General features: G+C 44.9%; 1 protein-coding gene across 2 annotated transcripts in view; it reads right to left on the bottom strand.

The window, feature by feature from the left end:
• Window positions 1–16,535, bottom strand: part of TTC28 (tetratricopeptide repeat domain 28) — a 197,530-nt gene that overhangs the window by 122,876 nt on the left and 58,119 nt on the right. Inside the window, exon 1 of one of the 2 annotated variants that reach the window (XM_049805422.1) lies at window positions 8,774–9,123. The exons of the other annotated variant lie outside the window; for it this stretch is intronic. Within the exon in view, the coding sequence (XP_049661379.1) occupies window positions 8,774–8,800 (27 nt within the window). The 5' untranslated portion in view covers window positions 8,801–9,123. Of the gene's footprint in view, window positions 1–8,773; window positions 9,124–16,535 lie in introns of those variants that run through there. 2 annotated transcript variants of the gene reach the window in all.

The following is a 16,535-nucleotide window of genomic DNA, read 5'->3' as shown; positions in this document are numbered from 1 at the left end:
CATAGTGGGATGGGGAGGAGAATCAGGAGGGGAGGGAAGTAAAACTTGTGGTTGGCATAAGAACAGTTTTAATAACTGAAATAATAAATGAAGAATAATAATAGTAATAATAATATGAAAAGGAAGATAACAATGAGAGCTAAAACCCAAGAAAGACAAGTGATACACAATGCAATTGCTCACCACTCACTGACCAATGCCCAGTCAGTCCCTGAGCAGCGATCCACCCCTCCCGGCCAACTCCCCCAGTTCATATAACTGAGCATGACGTCCTATGGTATGGAATATCCCTTTGGCTAGTTCAGGTCAGATGTCCTGGATATGCCCCTGCCAGCTTCGTGTGCACCTCCTCACTGGCAGAGCATGAGAAACTGAAAAATCCTTGACTTAGGATAAGCACTACTTAGCAACAACTAAAACATGAGTGTGTTATCAACATATTCTCACACTAAATCCAAAATACAGCACTGTACCAGCTACTAGGAAGAAAACTTAACTCTGTCCAAGCCAAAACCAGGACAAGGGGATAAACTTCTGCTTAAATAAAGTAGCACAGAGAAGAATATTTCAAATACACTAAGAAGCACTAATTTCATTTGGCAAGCTGAGGACTCCATTTTTTCCACATAACATTAAGAAGTGACATTCAAACTTGTCAGAAAGACTCTAAATCATTAAATTCTTTTCCAGTGTTCAATTCAAATACAGAAATCTGATCAAGATATACAAATACAGCAAGATAACAAACGATGCAGAGCAGTGTCTACAAAGCAAATTTGACACAAGTTTGGCTCTCTACAAAAGAGGGCAGAGACATCAGCCTTTATGTAAATGGAAGCTCTGTAACGCAGTGCCAGGCAAGAACTGTCAGCCTTGCTGAGAGGCAGGCTGCATGTATTTGAGCACAGCACCATGCTGATTACATCTGAATGACATCTCATTTTGCAAGCAGGCAGAGAGAGTTCACATCCTCTCCAAGCAGGGGAAGAACAGGTTGCACTGACCTAGAAAGACTGACTGCTCACACCCACGTCCTTGCCCCATTTGTTTACTTTGTTATGATCTTCTCCAGTTTGCCCTGCATTGAAAAGGCTTCTTACACGCACAGCACACAAACCGCACTCTGACATCCACGATTACCAGAACACACATGTACAAAGTGTACGTCTTGCATCTCTGCCATAAGTAATAAGTTCCTACCTTTGCTGAGTATCACATCCTCTGCTTTCACCTTCACCCACATAAAACTTTCTTCTTGTGCTTCTGTATGCTCATTTTCAACCTCTTTTGTGAGCTCTTGAAATAACAGACCCAGCTTAAGACCAGCTTTGTGCATGTTGTTGATTTTTCTTCTAAACCAAACTAAGTTTTAGTAGAAATTCAAACGGATGAGCAGGATTAAAGGGGTGATTTTAGATACACCAGAAGGTTACAAAGACCATTCACAGTAATGAAGGAAGATTGCATTAATCTCCTAGAAGGATTCAAATGCTGCAACTAGAGCAATTCCATTTCTTAACGGGAACAAATTTAGACAATTTCCCTTGCAGAAATTTCCATAATTACAAGTAATTATCTTCTAGTCTGAAATTCTCCAGTACAGCACTTACTGCAAAGAGTATTCCTATCAAATGTTCCATTTAGGAAATACAGGAGGAATTGTTTCTTGTGAATTGTATGTTATCACGTTCATTAACCCACAGTTCTGTTTTGCCAGAATATGCATCTATCTTTGATAATAACAAGAATCACCAATCCCTATCTGATGACCCTATCATTAGGTTATTATGAAAGCCTAAAAGATACAGGCTTTTAAAAGTGCATGCAGAAAAGAGGAGGAATAAACCACATCCACAGATTAAGTCAAAGGAAGATCACTTATTATACTGCATTGGACAAGGCAGTTCTTTTCCACTGAGTAAATCGAAGGTTCAAAGACAGCATTTTGATGCGCATTCTTTTCGGGCAATAAGGACAAGTATGGCAACAGCTGCTGCAGTATTTGTAAAAAAATGTATAAACTCAAACAAAATACCAGAGGTTACAAGAAACTAAGCTTTGTATTTGTTGTTCTTGTGCATTAGAAAAACATACTGTCAGTTATTCACTATTTTTCATAAGCAAACATGTTCAATCCCACATATCTTGTCACCAATCATGGGAACAGTCTACTGGATGCTGCTGCCTCTGCACATCTCTGTTGGCCATATAATACCCCCGTAAATATTTTACTCCTAATCCTATGCTGCTGGGACACAGACTGGGGTCCCAGCAGTACAGCAAAATGGAGCCTGCTCTAAGCCCATGATAAAAGGTAGTGTTCACTAAACTTCTGCAGTACCTGAAAAATCAGTGATGGATTGAGCTTGCTCATAGCATAGCATCTTCCAAGCATTTTAGAACATTGGTTTTCAAACAAAGGTTATTAGAGCTCATGCTCTACCCACCAGTTAAATAGTATTATGGAAGGGCTGATCTCTACCGCATTGAAAGACCCTAAATATTCACAGACGGGTGGAAGTCAGTAATCCATACAGCAGAAGACCCTGAAAACTCAAGTACGAGAGATGACAAAAGGCAACAGCAATCTGATAGCAAAGGAAAAAATGATAATGTGTTTGGGGGCTGTCCCCCCCAAAATTGCTGGGTCTTTACTGTGTTCACAATACGGAAAGAGAGTTTGCAAAACCAAGCAGGTATCACATATCTTATTACACCTATGAGACTGAAAGTCTGTCAAGAGAAAATAAGAGAAACTCTATCATATATTAGAAGCTTTGGATAATATGCTGTAGTTACAAATTGCACATTACATCCCATCAGAATGTATGGGGTACAAGGCAAGAATGATCAGGACTTCACATTTTTTCTACTGGGTCTGGAAATACGCAGATCAGCAAAGACACCACACTAAGCCCTGTTCCTGCCTAGCCAGCTTTTGTCTCAGGGATGTACCCTCATACTCTCCCCTCCTGTTCAAAACAGAGATTACTGATACCTGTCACAGCTCATCCACATACCAGACCAGAAAAAGAACAACACTTACATGAATTGAGAACCAAAAAAAAAAAAAAAAAAATCAATTGCTGAATATTAATTTTTTTGTTTTGAAATTCTGTGCTCTTTCAGAAGTCTCATTTACTACTGCACAAACCACTTCACAAACAGAATACAGCACTGGCAAGCTCTCTCCCTCTCACCCATCCTCCACTGAAGCATCCAGGACCCACAACATAATCACTGCTGAACAAAGGGTATATTCAGGCAACACAGGCTACTAAATGGTATACATGAACAAAAATGTAAACTTAAGCAGCGATAACTTTGCTAGTAATGTGTTGAAGTTAGATATAACCTTGTTCCAATATTTGACAATCTTCATGGTAAAACATTTTCTCCTTGTACCTAGTCAGAATTTCCTATATTCAGAGCTGCATCCATTGCCTCTCATCTGCCTCTTCCACCTCCGAGGAGAGACTCTCAGTTTCCTCTACAACCCCTCCTTAGGTGCCTCCTCCTGCTCATACAACAGAAAGACCTCTTAGCCTTTTCTTCTTGAGGCTTTCTCCTTCAAAACTACAAACAAACAAAAAACCAACGAAACAAAAAAATCCACTCCAAGGCCACAACCTTCAGAAGTCTTTAGCAAGCAGGCCTCTTGCAGTCAAAGCTTGTAAAGTTTGGAGATAACATTTACCCTGAGAAGTCCAAAAAGCAAAGCCCTGTGATGGGCAGCAAGCTCAGCCGCAGAGCCTACACCTCCTTAGACCCGACAGCTTTAGAAGAAGCTTCTTCATTCCAGGTTGCTGTTAGAGGAAAGCAGGACAGCGCTCTATCACTCTGCAGAAAGATGGATTACCAGCTCAGATTGCTATGAATTCAGGCATAACATCATTCCAGAGCCAAGTACTGTACAGCCTTAAATGGAAAAGATCTACAATATTTAACAGGTCAGGAATACTATCCATTTTTGTTTATTTAGGCATGTAAGAGGGTAGATTTAGATTTTAAAAGCCTCTTAAGAAATATAAGATAGGAAAGCTTACTGTGAATGCTTTTAAGCACCCTCTGGTAACTGCCAGTTATAAAACTGGGGGGGGAAGAAGAAGGGGTAGGAGGGTAAGGGGGGGGGGGGTGTGTAAAAAAAATATTAAAAAACCCAAACAATTTGCTTATTTTCATCTAGTATGAGCAGAATTCTGAAAAACAGATTTGATTTTTCAGCTTGCAAAAATCAGAGCACTTACCCCATTGGTAAATCCTGATGTTGGTAAATCTACTAATCTGTAGAGAAAGGAACCCAAGGGTCAACTAAGCAGAATTCTGAAAAACAGATTTGATTTTTCAGCTTGCAAAAATCAGAGCACTTACCCCATTGGTAAATCCTGATGTTGGTAAATCTACTAATCTGTAGAGAAAGGAACCCAAGGGTCAACTAAGCTCATGTTCCTTTGCAGAAATTATCATTGTCTTGCAAGTATTTCTCAGTCCTTTTCTGTTCTGTAGCACAACTCATTTCAGCCCACAACACAGAGGCAAAAGGTTACTTTTACACAAGCAGTCCGCCTGAGAATCAGCCCATTCAGTTCCCTATGGAAAAGAACTCTACAACCTGTGACATTTTACAAGTGATAAAATACAGATTGCATTCATCATATTTTCCCAGCAGTGCTTCTGCATAATAGGCCACGCAAGCACCATCACTGACAAGAATAAGGTCACAAAAAAGATATTTCATTGTTTCTAATGAAATTAACAGAGACTGTCTCATGAACCCAAACACCTTGTATTCGGACACCACTTCAATGATTCCTCTCCATCCATGCAGAAGTGGACATGTATGCCCAGATTAAGTAGCAGCATAGATAGATGAAGCCATGAAGTGTGGCACACAGTTACAGGCTAAAAGGAAACCTAAAAAAAGAAGAAAAAAAAAAAAAAACAGTCTGAGGTTTTGGATCCTACTGTTACGCTTTTTAAAAACAACAGTGACCAAGATGAAATGCACTGTTACGGTCTTGAGCACGTATTTAAAATCCTAACAGAGGACTTAGAGGTATCATAATCCTATAGATCCAGGCTTCAAAAAACCAATGCCCGTCTCAAAGACAGTAAGTTATGGCAGAAATAAAATGAGATTTGCATGAATTTACTAAGACCCTATTTTTTTCTGTACTGCATGAAAACTGAAAAAGCTATTTGTTTATAGAGGAGTTAGTATATATGAATGAATCCTCTTACTGAAATGCTCTTGGTAAATATACGTAACTTTTCCATCCATCTAAAGGGCTATTGCAGTTCATTGTGTTGTTATTAATGATTTACTGAATCCCTCACGAAATCTGCACCTGACACAGTCAGTGATTTCAGGTTTTGTCCAGCATTTAGTCATCATATCTAAGTAGCAAATGACTCCTATGTGCAATTTTTTTTTTAGTATCTAAAACAGTTTCTGTTATAAGGCTTCTTAAGCATGCAAAATTTACCACATTGCTCCCACATAACAATCAAGGTACATTCAATAAACTTGGAAGCGCCACTTTTTTCAACTTGCTGGCTTTAGTAATTTTGAAGGAGTGCTCTCTCACCTGAACTCCAGTATCCCACTGTGCGATCACAAGTATAATGGCTTTTTTATTATTTTTATTCACAGATAAAAGAATATGCATTAGCAAACAAGAACACACCACCAATGAAGCCATTCTCTTCTTCCCTCAGCCGAGAGAGACTGCAGCAAACCCTAGCCAACGACGGGTCAGAGCAGCCTGAGGCAAGTCCTGAGCGATGAGATCCATCAAAAAGCACCACAGCGCAAACCGGTTCATTCACCAGGGAGCCAACGGAGCGAGCATCCCCAGGACAGTACACGTGGCATGCTCATCCTTCCAGCAAATCATACCCTCAAGCCGAAGGAAGCTTCAAAAAGAGGTTGTAATAAGACGGACTGGAAGGAAAGATACAATTCCTGCAGCCTGAGCCACTCGACATAATAACGTGGCTAATTTTATACATTTCAAAGAATATAATCAGTATAACACATCAGCCAAATCTGTATCCAGATCATGTATAATTTAATTACTAGCCTCCTGATAGTTTGTCAGTGCAGTTCTGCTCACCCGAAACGCACTGGACATCTCATGCTGGAATTTAAGCCTGGCTTCCCAAGGAAACAGGCTTACACAACACACTGGCAGCCCACCTGTCCCCCACCCCAGCTCTGACCGCTTTTGGGCCCGCTGACCCTTTGCCAGAGAAACATATTCCAGTGGCAGTGGTCACCTAGGCCACCAACATGAACCCTGCCCTGAACCAGCCACCTGCTAGACAGAGACGCAGGGGGAACCTGAAGGGAAATGGAGTCAGAGACAAGTCGCAGAACTCCACGGGAAAAGAGTCTTTATTAGTTCTGGTGCTTGTGGAAAAAATTAGTAAGCAACAGTAATTTTCTAAATTTAAGAGAAATATACATCGTTTACAACAGAAAAGAAAAATTTCAGTCACATGCAAACTCTTTTTTTCATTAGCTGAAGGCAAGACAATGCCTTACATGCTATGGGTGATAGTTGTACCTTAGCATCACCAAACAAAGGAGCTTACTCCACGTTTACAAACAGGACTAAAAAACTGCATGTGATCCTATGCTGCACCATTTAACAGTCGTAAAAGCAAAAATCCCTCAATGAACAAAACACCTTGAACATCTAATAATAATTAAAAAAAATAGGTAAAGCAAAAGAACACGAGTACAAATATATAAATCAAACAAGACTCCTCATTCAGTACAGCAGCACACACAGTCAGCTTTTGTATTGACAGCTCTCATATTTGAATATTTTAACAGGGAAGAGGCAGGCAAATGACTTCTCAAAAGTCACTTTCGGAAACAACCAACAGCTATAAACAAGCAAGGGCTACAGGAACACTAGCTAGTTTTTCTCATTTTGTGTCCCATTAAGAAACAGAGCAGCAGTGCCTTCTCAAGCAGTTTGCATGAGTCATTTTCTTGAAACTGCTCTGTAAAGCACATGACTGCAACACTACAAAGGCACTCAGGCCAGGCCAGCAGAAATCCTGGCTACACTCACGTGAGTATGCTGGCAACACTGACAAAATAACCTCTGCTGAGATTTTACTGGTACTACAGTTGAAAACTGAACCTATTCCAACACGAGCATAGTTTCCATCACATCATAGCAGGAGCAGGAATCATTTTTTTGCTCAGACTAGTAAGAAGCTCAACAGTTCAGATGAGTTCAGCTATCTTTCAGTACCCTCTACACAATCAAACATGGTTACCCAAAATCAACACCATTTGGACATAGATGATAACGCAGAGAAAAAAAATAACCATCTGACATTGTGATTTAAGCACAAGCGGGTGAGCCAATACTGCAGAGTGAATCCTGACACTTGAAACGGAATCTTCCAGAGCCGAGGAGTCCAGCCAGCAGCCAAGAATAATATTTCAGTGGTTCAGTCGATACTGCTGTAACCATGGCCTGGAGGGGTTTCCATAGCCATAACCACAGGACTGACTGCACATTTAGTTGGAAACAGTAAAAACAGACATTTTAAAAATCTATAGCTTGTAGATATCTCAAAACCAGTTTGAAAGGAGGCACAAAGGGGCTTGAAAAATGCACAAACGATGGGAGCATCGAGCTTGACCATCAACTGTTTATCCTGCTGAAGATAAAACGATTTGAAAGAACTCCTCTCACTAGAAGCAATTGCCTGCTTGAAAAAAATTAAAGGCACAGCTTCAGAACAGCTGAAAAGAGCCGAGGTATCAGCGACACAAAGCCTGACGGATCACCCAGAGATACGGTGGCAGTACACACTCCAGTAAGGATGTTCTGAAGCACCATTTATTTCAGTGCCTAGCACTCAGAGCGAGAGATGCTCTCATGCATTTCACATATGATTTCTATTTCTCCCCTGATGTAAAACACAGTATCACACATCATGCTACAAAGAAAGAAGGAGCCCTGCTGGTTCAAGCAGGTTTTTCCAAAAGTAAAAAAAAAAAAAAAGAAAAAAAAAAAAGGGGGGGGTGGGGGGTGGTGGTGGTGGATAAAAAGTCTAATAGTGCACAGCTGCCAGGAGCGAGGGGTCACTGCTGAGGAGGGGCGGCACAGCACACTCAGTCTGCTCGATTTTCCCCGAGAAGAATGCCAATAAAAAAGCACTGCCAAGCCCGCTGGAACGAGAACGTCCTGCCGGGCCTCGAACCTCTGGAACGGCCGCAGGGAGGCGGCGCGCGGGCCGGCCCGCGCCAGCGCCCCGCCGCACCGGCAAGCGGCGGACGCCGCCGGGCGCGAGCGAGGCAGCGCCCGACAAAGGGCGGCCCCGCCAGGGGCGGCTCGTGCCGCCGGCCCCGCCGCGATCGGGCGCGGGGCGCGCTGCGCCCGCCAAGCAGCCATATTAGGAAACGGCCCAAACGCCGGGCCGGGCCGGGCCGGGCGGAGGTGCACGGCGGCCCCGCGGCCCGGATCGGGCCCCTCAGCGGGGCCGGGACAGGCCCGGCCGCGCCGCGCCGCGCCCCACCCCGCGGACGGCGGCCGCTTCCTCTCGGCGTCCCGGCCGGGGCGAGGCGGGGCGCGACGACCGCCGGAGGGCAGAGAAAAGTTCGCGACGCCGCCCGCGACGGCCGGGGCGGTGACCCGGGACCCGGACCGGGACCGGGGGCCGGCCCCGCCGCTCCGCCCGCGGCTGCCGGGGCGGCCCGCCCCGGGGGAGCCGGCGGCGGGCCCGGCTCCTCCTCGTCACCCACCTTCTTCCGGGGCTGCCATTTCATCATATTTGTAGAGCGGGGACGCGGAGCATCAAGGTCGCGCTTGGGTGCTGGCGGCGAGCGCAGCGGGGCGGCAGCCCGCGGTCATGCTGCCCGGCCCCGCCGCGAGGCCCGCGCCGCGCCCCGCCGCGCCCGCGGGAGAGGAGCCGGCCCCGCCGCGCGGGCCATGGGAGCGGGGCTCTCCTCAGCCGGCGGCGGCCAGCTCCGCCGCTGCGTTCCGCCGCGCCGCGCCCCGCCAGCACCGCCTCACGCCCGCGGCCCGCAGGGAGCCGCAGCTCCCGGGCACATGGCGCGCGGCCGCCCTGCGCCGAGTGTGCGGCGAGACCCGGCCCCGGCCCGCCGCGCGCGCGCGCGCGCCCGCCGCTCCGCCGCGCACGGAGGCAGAGAGGGGCGCGGGCGCCGGCAGAGCCCGCCGCGCCGGCCGGGAGCCCCCCGGGTCCTGCCGCCGCCCCCGCCCCGCCCCCCGCCCCGCCCCGCGCCGCAGCCGGAGCCGCCCGCGCCCGGGCACCGAGGCCGCCGCGGAGCCGAGACGCGAGCGCGGGCCTCCGGGCCGGCAGGCGGCCGCGGCGCCCAGAGCCGCCGCCGTCCCCGTCCCCCCCCCCCCCCGCCCCGCGGCCGCTCCGCCGCCGACCGGGAGCGCCGGAAGGCCGCGGCCCGTCGCGGCGCCTTCCCCGCGCGGCTCCGAGGGGTGCCGGGGGCGAGCGGCGGGGCTCAGAGACGCGGGAAGGCGGGCGCGGAGCCGCCTCGCCCTGCGGCGGTCGGCTTCAGACAGGCAGCTGGGGCGGCACGGCGAGCGCTTGCAGCCTCGGGCTCGGGGACACCCTCGTTTGCTGAAGAGGAGTCACGGCGCAGGGCCTGGGATCCGTCAGCAAAGCCGGCGGGCTTCTACCCTTCTCATGTGGTCTTGCCACGACAAAAATTGCAAACGAAACCTAGCCCAAGAGATTCGCCTTCTTCCGAGGGCAGGCGGCACCCGTGTGGTGTCAAACCCCTGTGCACCCTGCTCTCCTGCGGGTAAAAGAAGCGAAAGAACGCTGCTCTCTCTCACAGCTACCCTTTTTTCCCAGAGTAGAAGCCAAGACGGCGCTTCAAAGCGGTCCAGAATGTGGTTTACTTACGATGCTGCAAAATGCAAAAGCTCAGGGTTCACCAGAGGAAAGAGCCTTCCGGTCCTCGGAAATACTTAGAGGCCGTACTCGAAAGGTGGAGATCGTCAACAGAAGAGTTAGAAATCCCACCCTGTAGTAAAGCTGAAGGGACTAAGGGGTGACAAGACTGAACTGTTGCAGTGCTTGCAACACAGTATAAAATACAACCCATAGAGCAGAGGGCAGGGGACATTTTGGGGAGAACAGCCTGTTCTGAACTTTGAGCTCACATCCAAGGGAAAGGGATAAACCAGGGTGAAACTGCATTTTCCCATATAGTTTCCAATTCAATGCACCTCTTCCGCTCACCCGGGGTTGTCTCACATGCACTGAGGGAAATCCCAGCTTTCCCGCCCTGTGGCTGAAGCACTGGGATTGTTACAGTAGAAGAAAGCCAAAGGAGACATACCAATCCCAGCACCTGTGCAGAATTCACTGGGGCCTAAAGCAAAATTCTTAATACATCTTCTATATCCATTGAATTGAGAAACTGTAAGTTCATGTGTCGTGGTTTAACCCCAGCCAGCAACTAAACACCACGCAGCCGCTCACTCACTCCCCCCCCACCCCGTGAGATGGGGGAGAAAATCAGGAAAAGCAGCAAAACCCACGGGTTGAGATAAGAACGGTTTAATAGAACAAAAAAGAGGAAACTAATAATGATAATGATAACACTAATAAAATGACAACAGCAATAATGAAAGGATTGGAATGTGCAAATGATGCGCAGGGCAATTGCTCACCACCCGCCGACCAACACCCAGCTAGTCCCAGAGCGGTGATTCCCCACCCCCACTTCCCAGTTCCTATACTAAATGGGAAATCCCATGGTATGGAATACACCATTGGCCAGTTTGGGTCAGGTGCCCTGGCCCTGTCCTGTGCCAACTTCTTGTGCCCCTCCAGCTTTCTCGCTGGCTGGGCATGAGAAGCTGAAAAATCCTTGACTTTAGTCTAAACACTACTTAGCAACAACTGAAAACATCAGTGTTATCAACATTCTTCACATACTGCTACTAGGAAGACAATTAACTCCATCCCAGCTGAAACCGGGACATCTTGAATCATAGAATCAATCATAGAATACCAGGTTGGAAGGGACCTCAAGGATCATCTGGTCCAACCTTTCATGGCAAAAGCACAGTCTAGACAAGAAGAGAAGAGAATAGAATAGAATCATTAAGTTTGGGAAAGACCTCTAAGATCATCAAGTCCAAGAACTGCCACATACTACTGTTACAGTATACTGCTGTTATACAGCACTTGTAAAACTTGTTAGATTGAAGATAATCCAGACAATGTGTCAATACCAAGCTTTGTTTTATCTGGGTAAAAAAGATGCAAGATTTAAAACATGGCCCATAAAGTGCATTCTTACCAACATCCTGCTGTAGGATGTAAGATCTGATGTGATCCTAAGAAGCTCTGGCTTTTCTCCCTGGTAATAGCATTATTTATTTTACTGAAATTTTTCTCTAGTCAAAGAGAAATCTGCTCTGTGTTTTCTTTCCCCAGTAAATAAAACAGAATAAACCTCTCATAGAAATCTATATTAAAGTGGGTCACCAAAAACTCCCACTTGCTAAAACCTGCCACCTAATGTTTTACTCTCTCATTAGTGTTCTTCCAAGAAAGCGGCCAAGACCTGCAAAAAAAAAGGGAGCGATTCGTTCCTGGGAGAGGATCACACAGAAGAAGGTCCATGTCATTGTCCCATTCATTTGCTTCACAGGGTCAAGTGTGACTTGGCTCTGCTTTAACAGCCTGACCCTCCCCCAGGTCCTCAGTCAATCGGTGCCTCCAGCTGACCTGAGATGGCGGCACGGAGGCCACAGGTGAAATGCAGCAAATGCACAGTGTTCCTTGTGAAGGACAGAAGACACAAGGCAGAACCCCGGAGAGGTGCAGCATCTTATCTCTCATTTGCTTGTTCAAGAAATTTAACCAGAAGTTTATTACTGGCATATCTGTGCGTTTTCAGCTTTATCTTATGGTTGGAGTGTTTGTTCCGCTGTGCTTTCCTCACTGACAACAGTGCTGCAAACAGGAGGTAAAGCTGGGCAACTTAAGCATCCTGGCCATCTCTGAGAAGCAGGTTATGCTAAAATTGCAAAGCTTCAGCCTGAGCTCTTGGTACTGTTCTGAGACAAGTCTCTAAAAAATGAACAGAGAGTCTCGGGAGAGTTAAAAATCCTTAGTAACATGAACACAACATAATTTAACTGGGTTTTATATTACTGAAATGGTGCGGAGTCATAGTTTTCATTGCTATGCTGAATGATCAAGGGTGCAGCACCTCAGACGTAAACAACAAATTTAATGGCAAATGTAGTAACAAAACATAGATCAACAAATATTCACTGCTGGGTCCCTTGGAAATAAAACAGTCAGCTTCTTTTCATTGCAGTTCCGCAGTCCTGAAGGATGGTGTGCCTCAGATCACATGGAGGCAAGAGCAGCTAACTCATATGGGGTGTTTCAACTCGGAGCCCCTGTGGTCAGAGGTTGCATCCCTTCCACAGTGACAGCATGTATTCTGGAATGAAGACAAAGCTCAGGCAACAGTTGCAGAACACATCAGCCTCGGTTGCAAAGCCACCTTCAATAGTTCCCATCTTGTCCTGCACTACCCCCAAACACCTGCTCTCAGTTCTGTGTTTCTGTTCACACACCTTCATTACTGACGGTACTTGTGGCAGTGTGCTATAAATTAAATTGCCAAGCAGATGCAAGTGAAAAATAAAGCTTTGAAAAGGAGTAGGGACAGAAAAGAACAGGTGTGGCAGTGCAGAAAAGAAACTCCATCTGGTTTTACTCATCAGAGCTAGCATATCATGGAGCCATGCCCTCTATTATACTAACAGTAGAGCCAGTGTGCCCTGAGACTCATTGATTTCCATAACTTTAAAAACTAGCATTGACAATTCTGAAGAGTTCTGTAAATGGCGAAGTCAGTACTTCAGTAAAGAAAATAAGCGCTCAGAATCAGACAATGCCATTTACCATGATGCTGTCAGAAAGAAGCTTAATTTAATTCAAAGACAGATTGCAAAATGTGTTGTTTTGACATGATCAACAGGAGGTTTTTGAAATTCTTCCTGAGTAAAGATAATTAACAGGAAGCAAAGCAGAAGCTGTGCATATACACCTGTCACAAAAGGGAGTGAGCTGGTTCATTCCTAATCTTAATTCTTACTCCAGTGATTAGCATTTCTGCTATATTTAAACTTCTCTTTGTTTCTGCTGTTGAAAAAATAAATAATTTTGGCACTATTTTCAAAGCCATAGCAAACATCCAGAACAAAGGCAGTATAAATGCCTGGTATCTGAAGGAAATGGCAAGTGCTCTTCACTTTTTCAAAGTCAGAGGGTTATCTGACTTCTTTAAGATTAAAGAAAATGCAGTATGATTTTTTGTTTTGTTTTTAAGGTCCCCAATTCTCTTCCCAGGTTGGAAGCCACTCAGTATGTACTGATTCAATTGTCAGAAAATGCTGAAACCATCTTATGCTGGCAGCAGCTTCCATCTCCTCCATCATGAGAACAGAATCGTCATGTCCATTTCAAAGTGAAACAACTCATTTTCTCCAGTAATCAGCAAAGCTGAGAAAATTCCAGTGCTAGTGCTTTGTAAAGTTCAGTCGGAATCAGTGGACAAGTTGTGTAATAATATGAATACAAAGCAGAAGAGAATGTTGGTCCATCAAAGGTAAATGCCTCTCAGCTGATTAAAGGCGAAATGGCTGAAAAGTAACAATCAGCTCCCCTCCCCAGCATCCCTGGCTCAAAATACTGCTTTTGTCTGGAGAGCCATGTGCCATCATTTGCCATACAGGATTATGCTTCATTCACAGAGCTGTCACAGGTCGCTGACATCTCTTCTCTGTAAGGAACAGCATTATGAATCTATTCTGAGTGAATGGTCCAGACTTCTGGACACTGTGACAGGAGTGCCCAGGGAACAGTTTTCTCTTCCAAACATACATCAGTAAGGAATAAACATATTTTATTCCTTCCAATATTTATAAGAGAATAATGGTCAGCATTTTGATTGGTTGGCACAAAACCATCCAGCAAAAATGACTGGCTACACTAATACCTTTTTCTTTTTTTTTCTTTCCCTGATTTACTGGTATTTTTAAAATTTGGACTGTGGATCTGACAGTCCAGTCTATTGTGCCAAATACCTGTTCCTTTCCTCCTAAAGATGTTAACTAACATAAAAGAAAGCTGTGTGTTATTAAGACTTATCTGATATTAGATCTCAATCTTACAACTCAATGAAAAAAGATCTTTTAAAGTCTCTCTTTCAAATTAATCCTTGGCAAGAACCTAGAACTATTTGATGTACTATCTCCTTTCCTGCATAACCCTTCATTTTCAGTAACTTTTAAGTTCTTATACCTTTGTTACACCTTGAAATTCCCTCTACTCAACCTATGTGCATCACCTGGAAGCAATCACATATACTGCAAGTAGAAAAAAGTCCTGTTGGATATAGGTTGGTGAGCAGACTGCAAGTTAGGCTATCCAAAGTATATGAGGATTCAGTTTATTGTGTCTTTCAACATTTTAGCAAGCAGCTAAATTGGACAGTATTCATGAGGTACATAAAGATTTAGAGTAACAACTTATCTTAAGGTGTACACTTTCCTGTGAACTCACTGAACTGGTAGTCTGAAGGATGCAAGCATTTTAACAGTTAACAATACACCAACCCAGCAAAAGGGGAGTAGGTCCTAATAGCCAAGTCTCTTGGCAAATTCATGAAGCATAGTAAAATCAAATCCTTTTCTTTCTGAATTTATTAAAGCAGCTTTCAATTCATTACAATGATTCTGTGTCTATTGATTTGTCTGCCTCAAACTAAAATGCTGAATGCAAATACGGAACCTTGCAGTCATTTAAAGATCAGATACAGCACGCTAGATCTGAGTTACTGCAGCTGCTAAGCAAGTGTGGACTACAAAAGGGAGAAAGTATTTCAGAAAATTCTCCTAGTCTGGGAGAACTACCTTGAAGTGTAGTAATTGGTGTACTGGAGTTCCGACAAGAATCTCGCTTCTCTAGGTTACCAGAAATCAGCAAATGCTAACTCATGTCTAAATGTCAATTTATGGCAAGTTCTCATGCATCTTACAATCAAAATTTACTCCCAACTTCCACACTAAAGGTGCTTTGGGCACACGATCTATCATTCCTTTCTTATATAGGAAGTGAGAAGTACAAAGTTCAACTAAAGGTGCTGGGGTCACTTAGCATTATCATAGTACGTGCATCACAGAGAGTGCACAGTAAAGGGCAAGAATACAGCAAGCTAGCAAAGCAATTCAAGGTCCTACAGAGTTTTTGCATATTATGCTGGTCTTCTGGTCCATCTACCTTTTGTTCCTGTTGCATTTTGCTATTAGACTATAGCATTTTTCCCCGTTCTCTTGATAATAAAGATTGATTGCTCTATGCTGTATAGCAGTAGCATGGATTATTTTCAATATTAGGTTACCTGGGGTTCACATCTCAGCAGCTGACTCTCTTCAAAAGACTGAAAATCACTTCAGAAAATACTTTGTTTAGTCAAGCAGAAAAAGCTCTTTTCACAGAGGTATAATCCAGGCTGAAAAACCAAGGAGAGGGCTTTGAAAAACAAGGATATACTTATCTGGAAAATACCACTTCTGACAGGAGAAGCAGCTGAGAAAAACTGGTTGCTTAAGACTAATTAGAGAGTTGTAGCATATAAAGAGATGCAGAACTGAAATGAATTGAAGACAAGGCAAAAGCCTGCAGCATTTATTACTGGCAACTGGATTCATGAAGCTGGAGGGGCAAGAGAGGGAGGTGGTCACACAGGCCAAATTATCTGATGGATGTAGGTGCCTGTTACTAATTACAAATTATTCAGTGGATCATCATGAAATGATGAAAAGGTTAAGACAAGATTAGGGCTAAACTTGTTGTGATACAGAGTCCCCTCTCAAGTACCGATACCTGAGCTAGGACTTAAGGAATGGACTTTCACACAGGTATCTCTTCTGTGCTCATCACAGGGAACACAGGACACTGCATTGCATGTTTTGCTGCTTGTGGTTCATCGCCCTGGCTTCCAGGCACTCATTTGTAAATATTTTCTTCAGAAAGCAACTCTAGCTTGTAGTGGTATTTGCCTAATACCAGCGTGGTAGACAAGATGACCTTCAAAGGTCCCTTCCAACCCAAACCATTCTGTGATTCTATGGTTCTGTAACACAGAACACTGACAAGCAGAAACATGGGAGGCAGCAAGTATTCCCACCAAAGCTTTGCCTACACTGCAGAGGTGGTTCAGCTAGGAATGCACATGGAAGATAAACCCACCAAAACCCACTCATCTTTGGAGGGCATGCAAATGCATGTCCATATCTTCTACCTCATTTGGGCCTTTTGCCCTAAAATTAGGCAGTTCTGTTTTAATTAATGGACCCAAGTCATGTGATAAAACTCCATCCATTTCACACGCTTTGGGAAATAAATGGTGACACACTGCATTGTTCTCTATGCCACCCTTTCATATTCCAAACGAGCCCTACTCCATGCCTTGTAGAAGAAAAGAAAAG

The sequence above is a fragment of the Accipiter gentilis genome, chromosome 7 (genome assembly GCF_929443795.1).
Source record: "Accipiter gentilis chromosome 7, bAccGen1.1, whole genome shotgun sequence".
NCBI classification, from domain to species: Eukaryota; Metazoa; Chordata; class Aves; order Accipitriformes; family Accipitridae; genus Astur; species Astur gentilis.
This window is presented reverse-complemented; position numbering and strand designations above follow the sequence as displayed.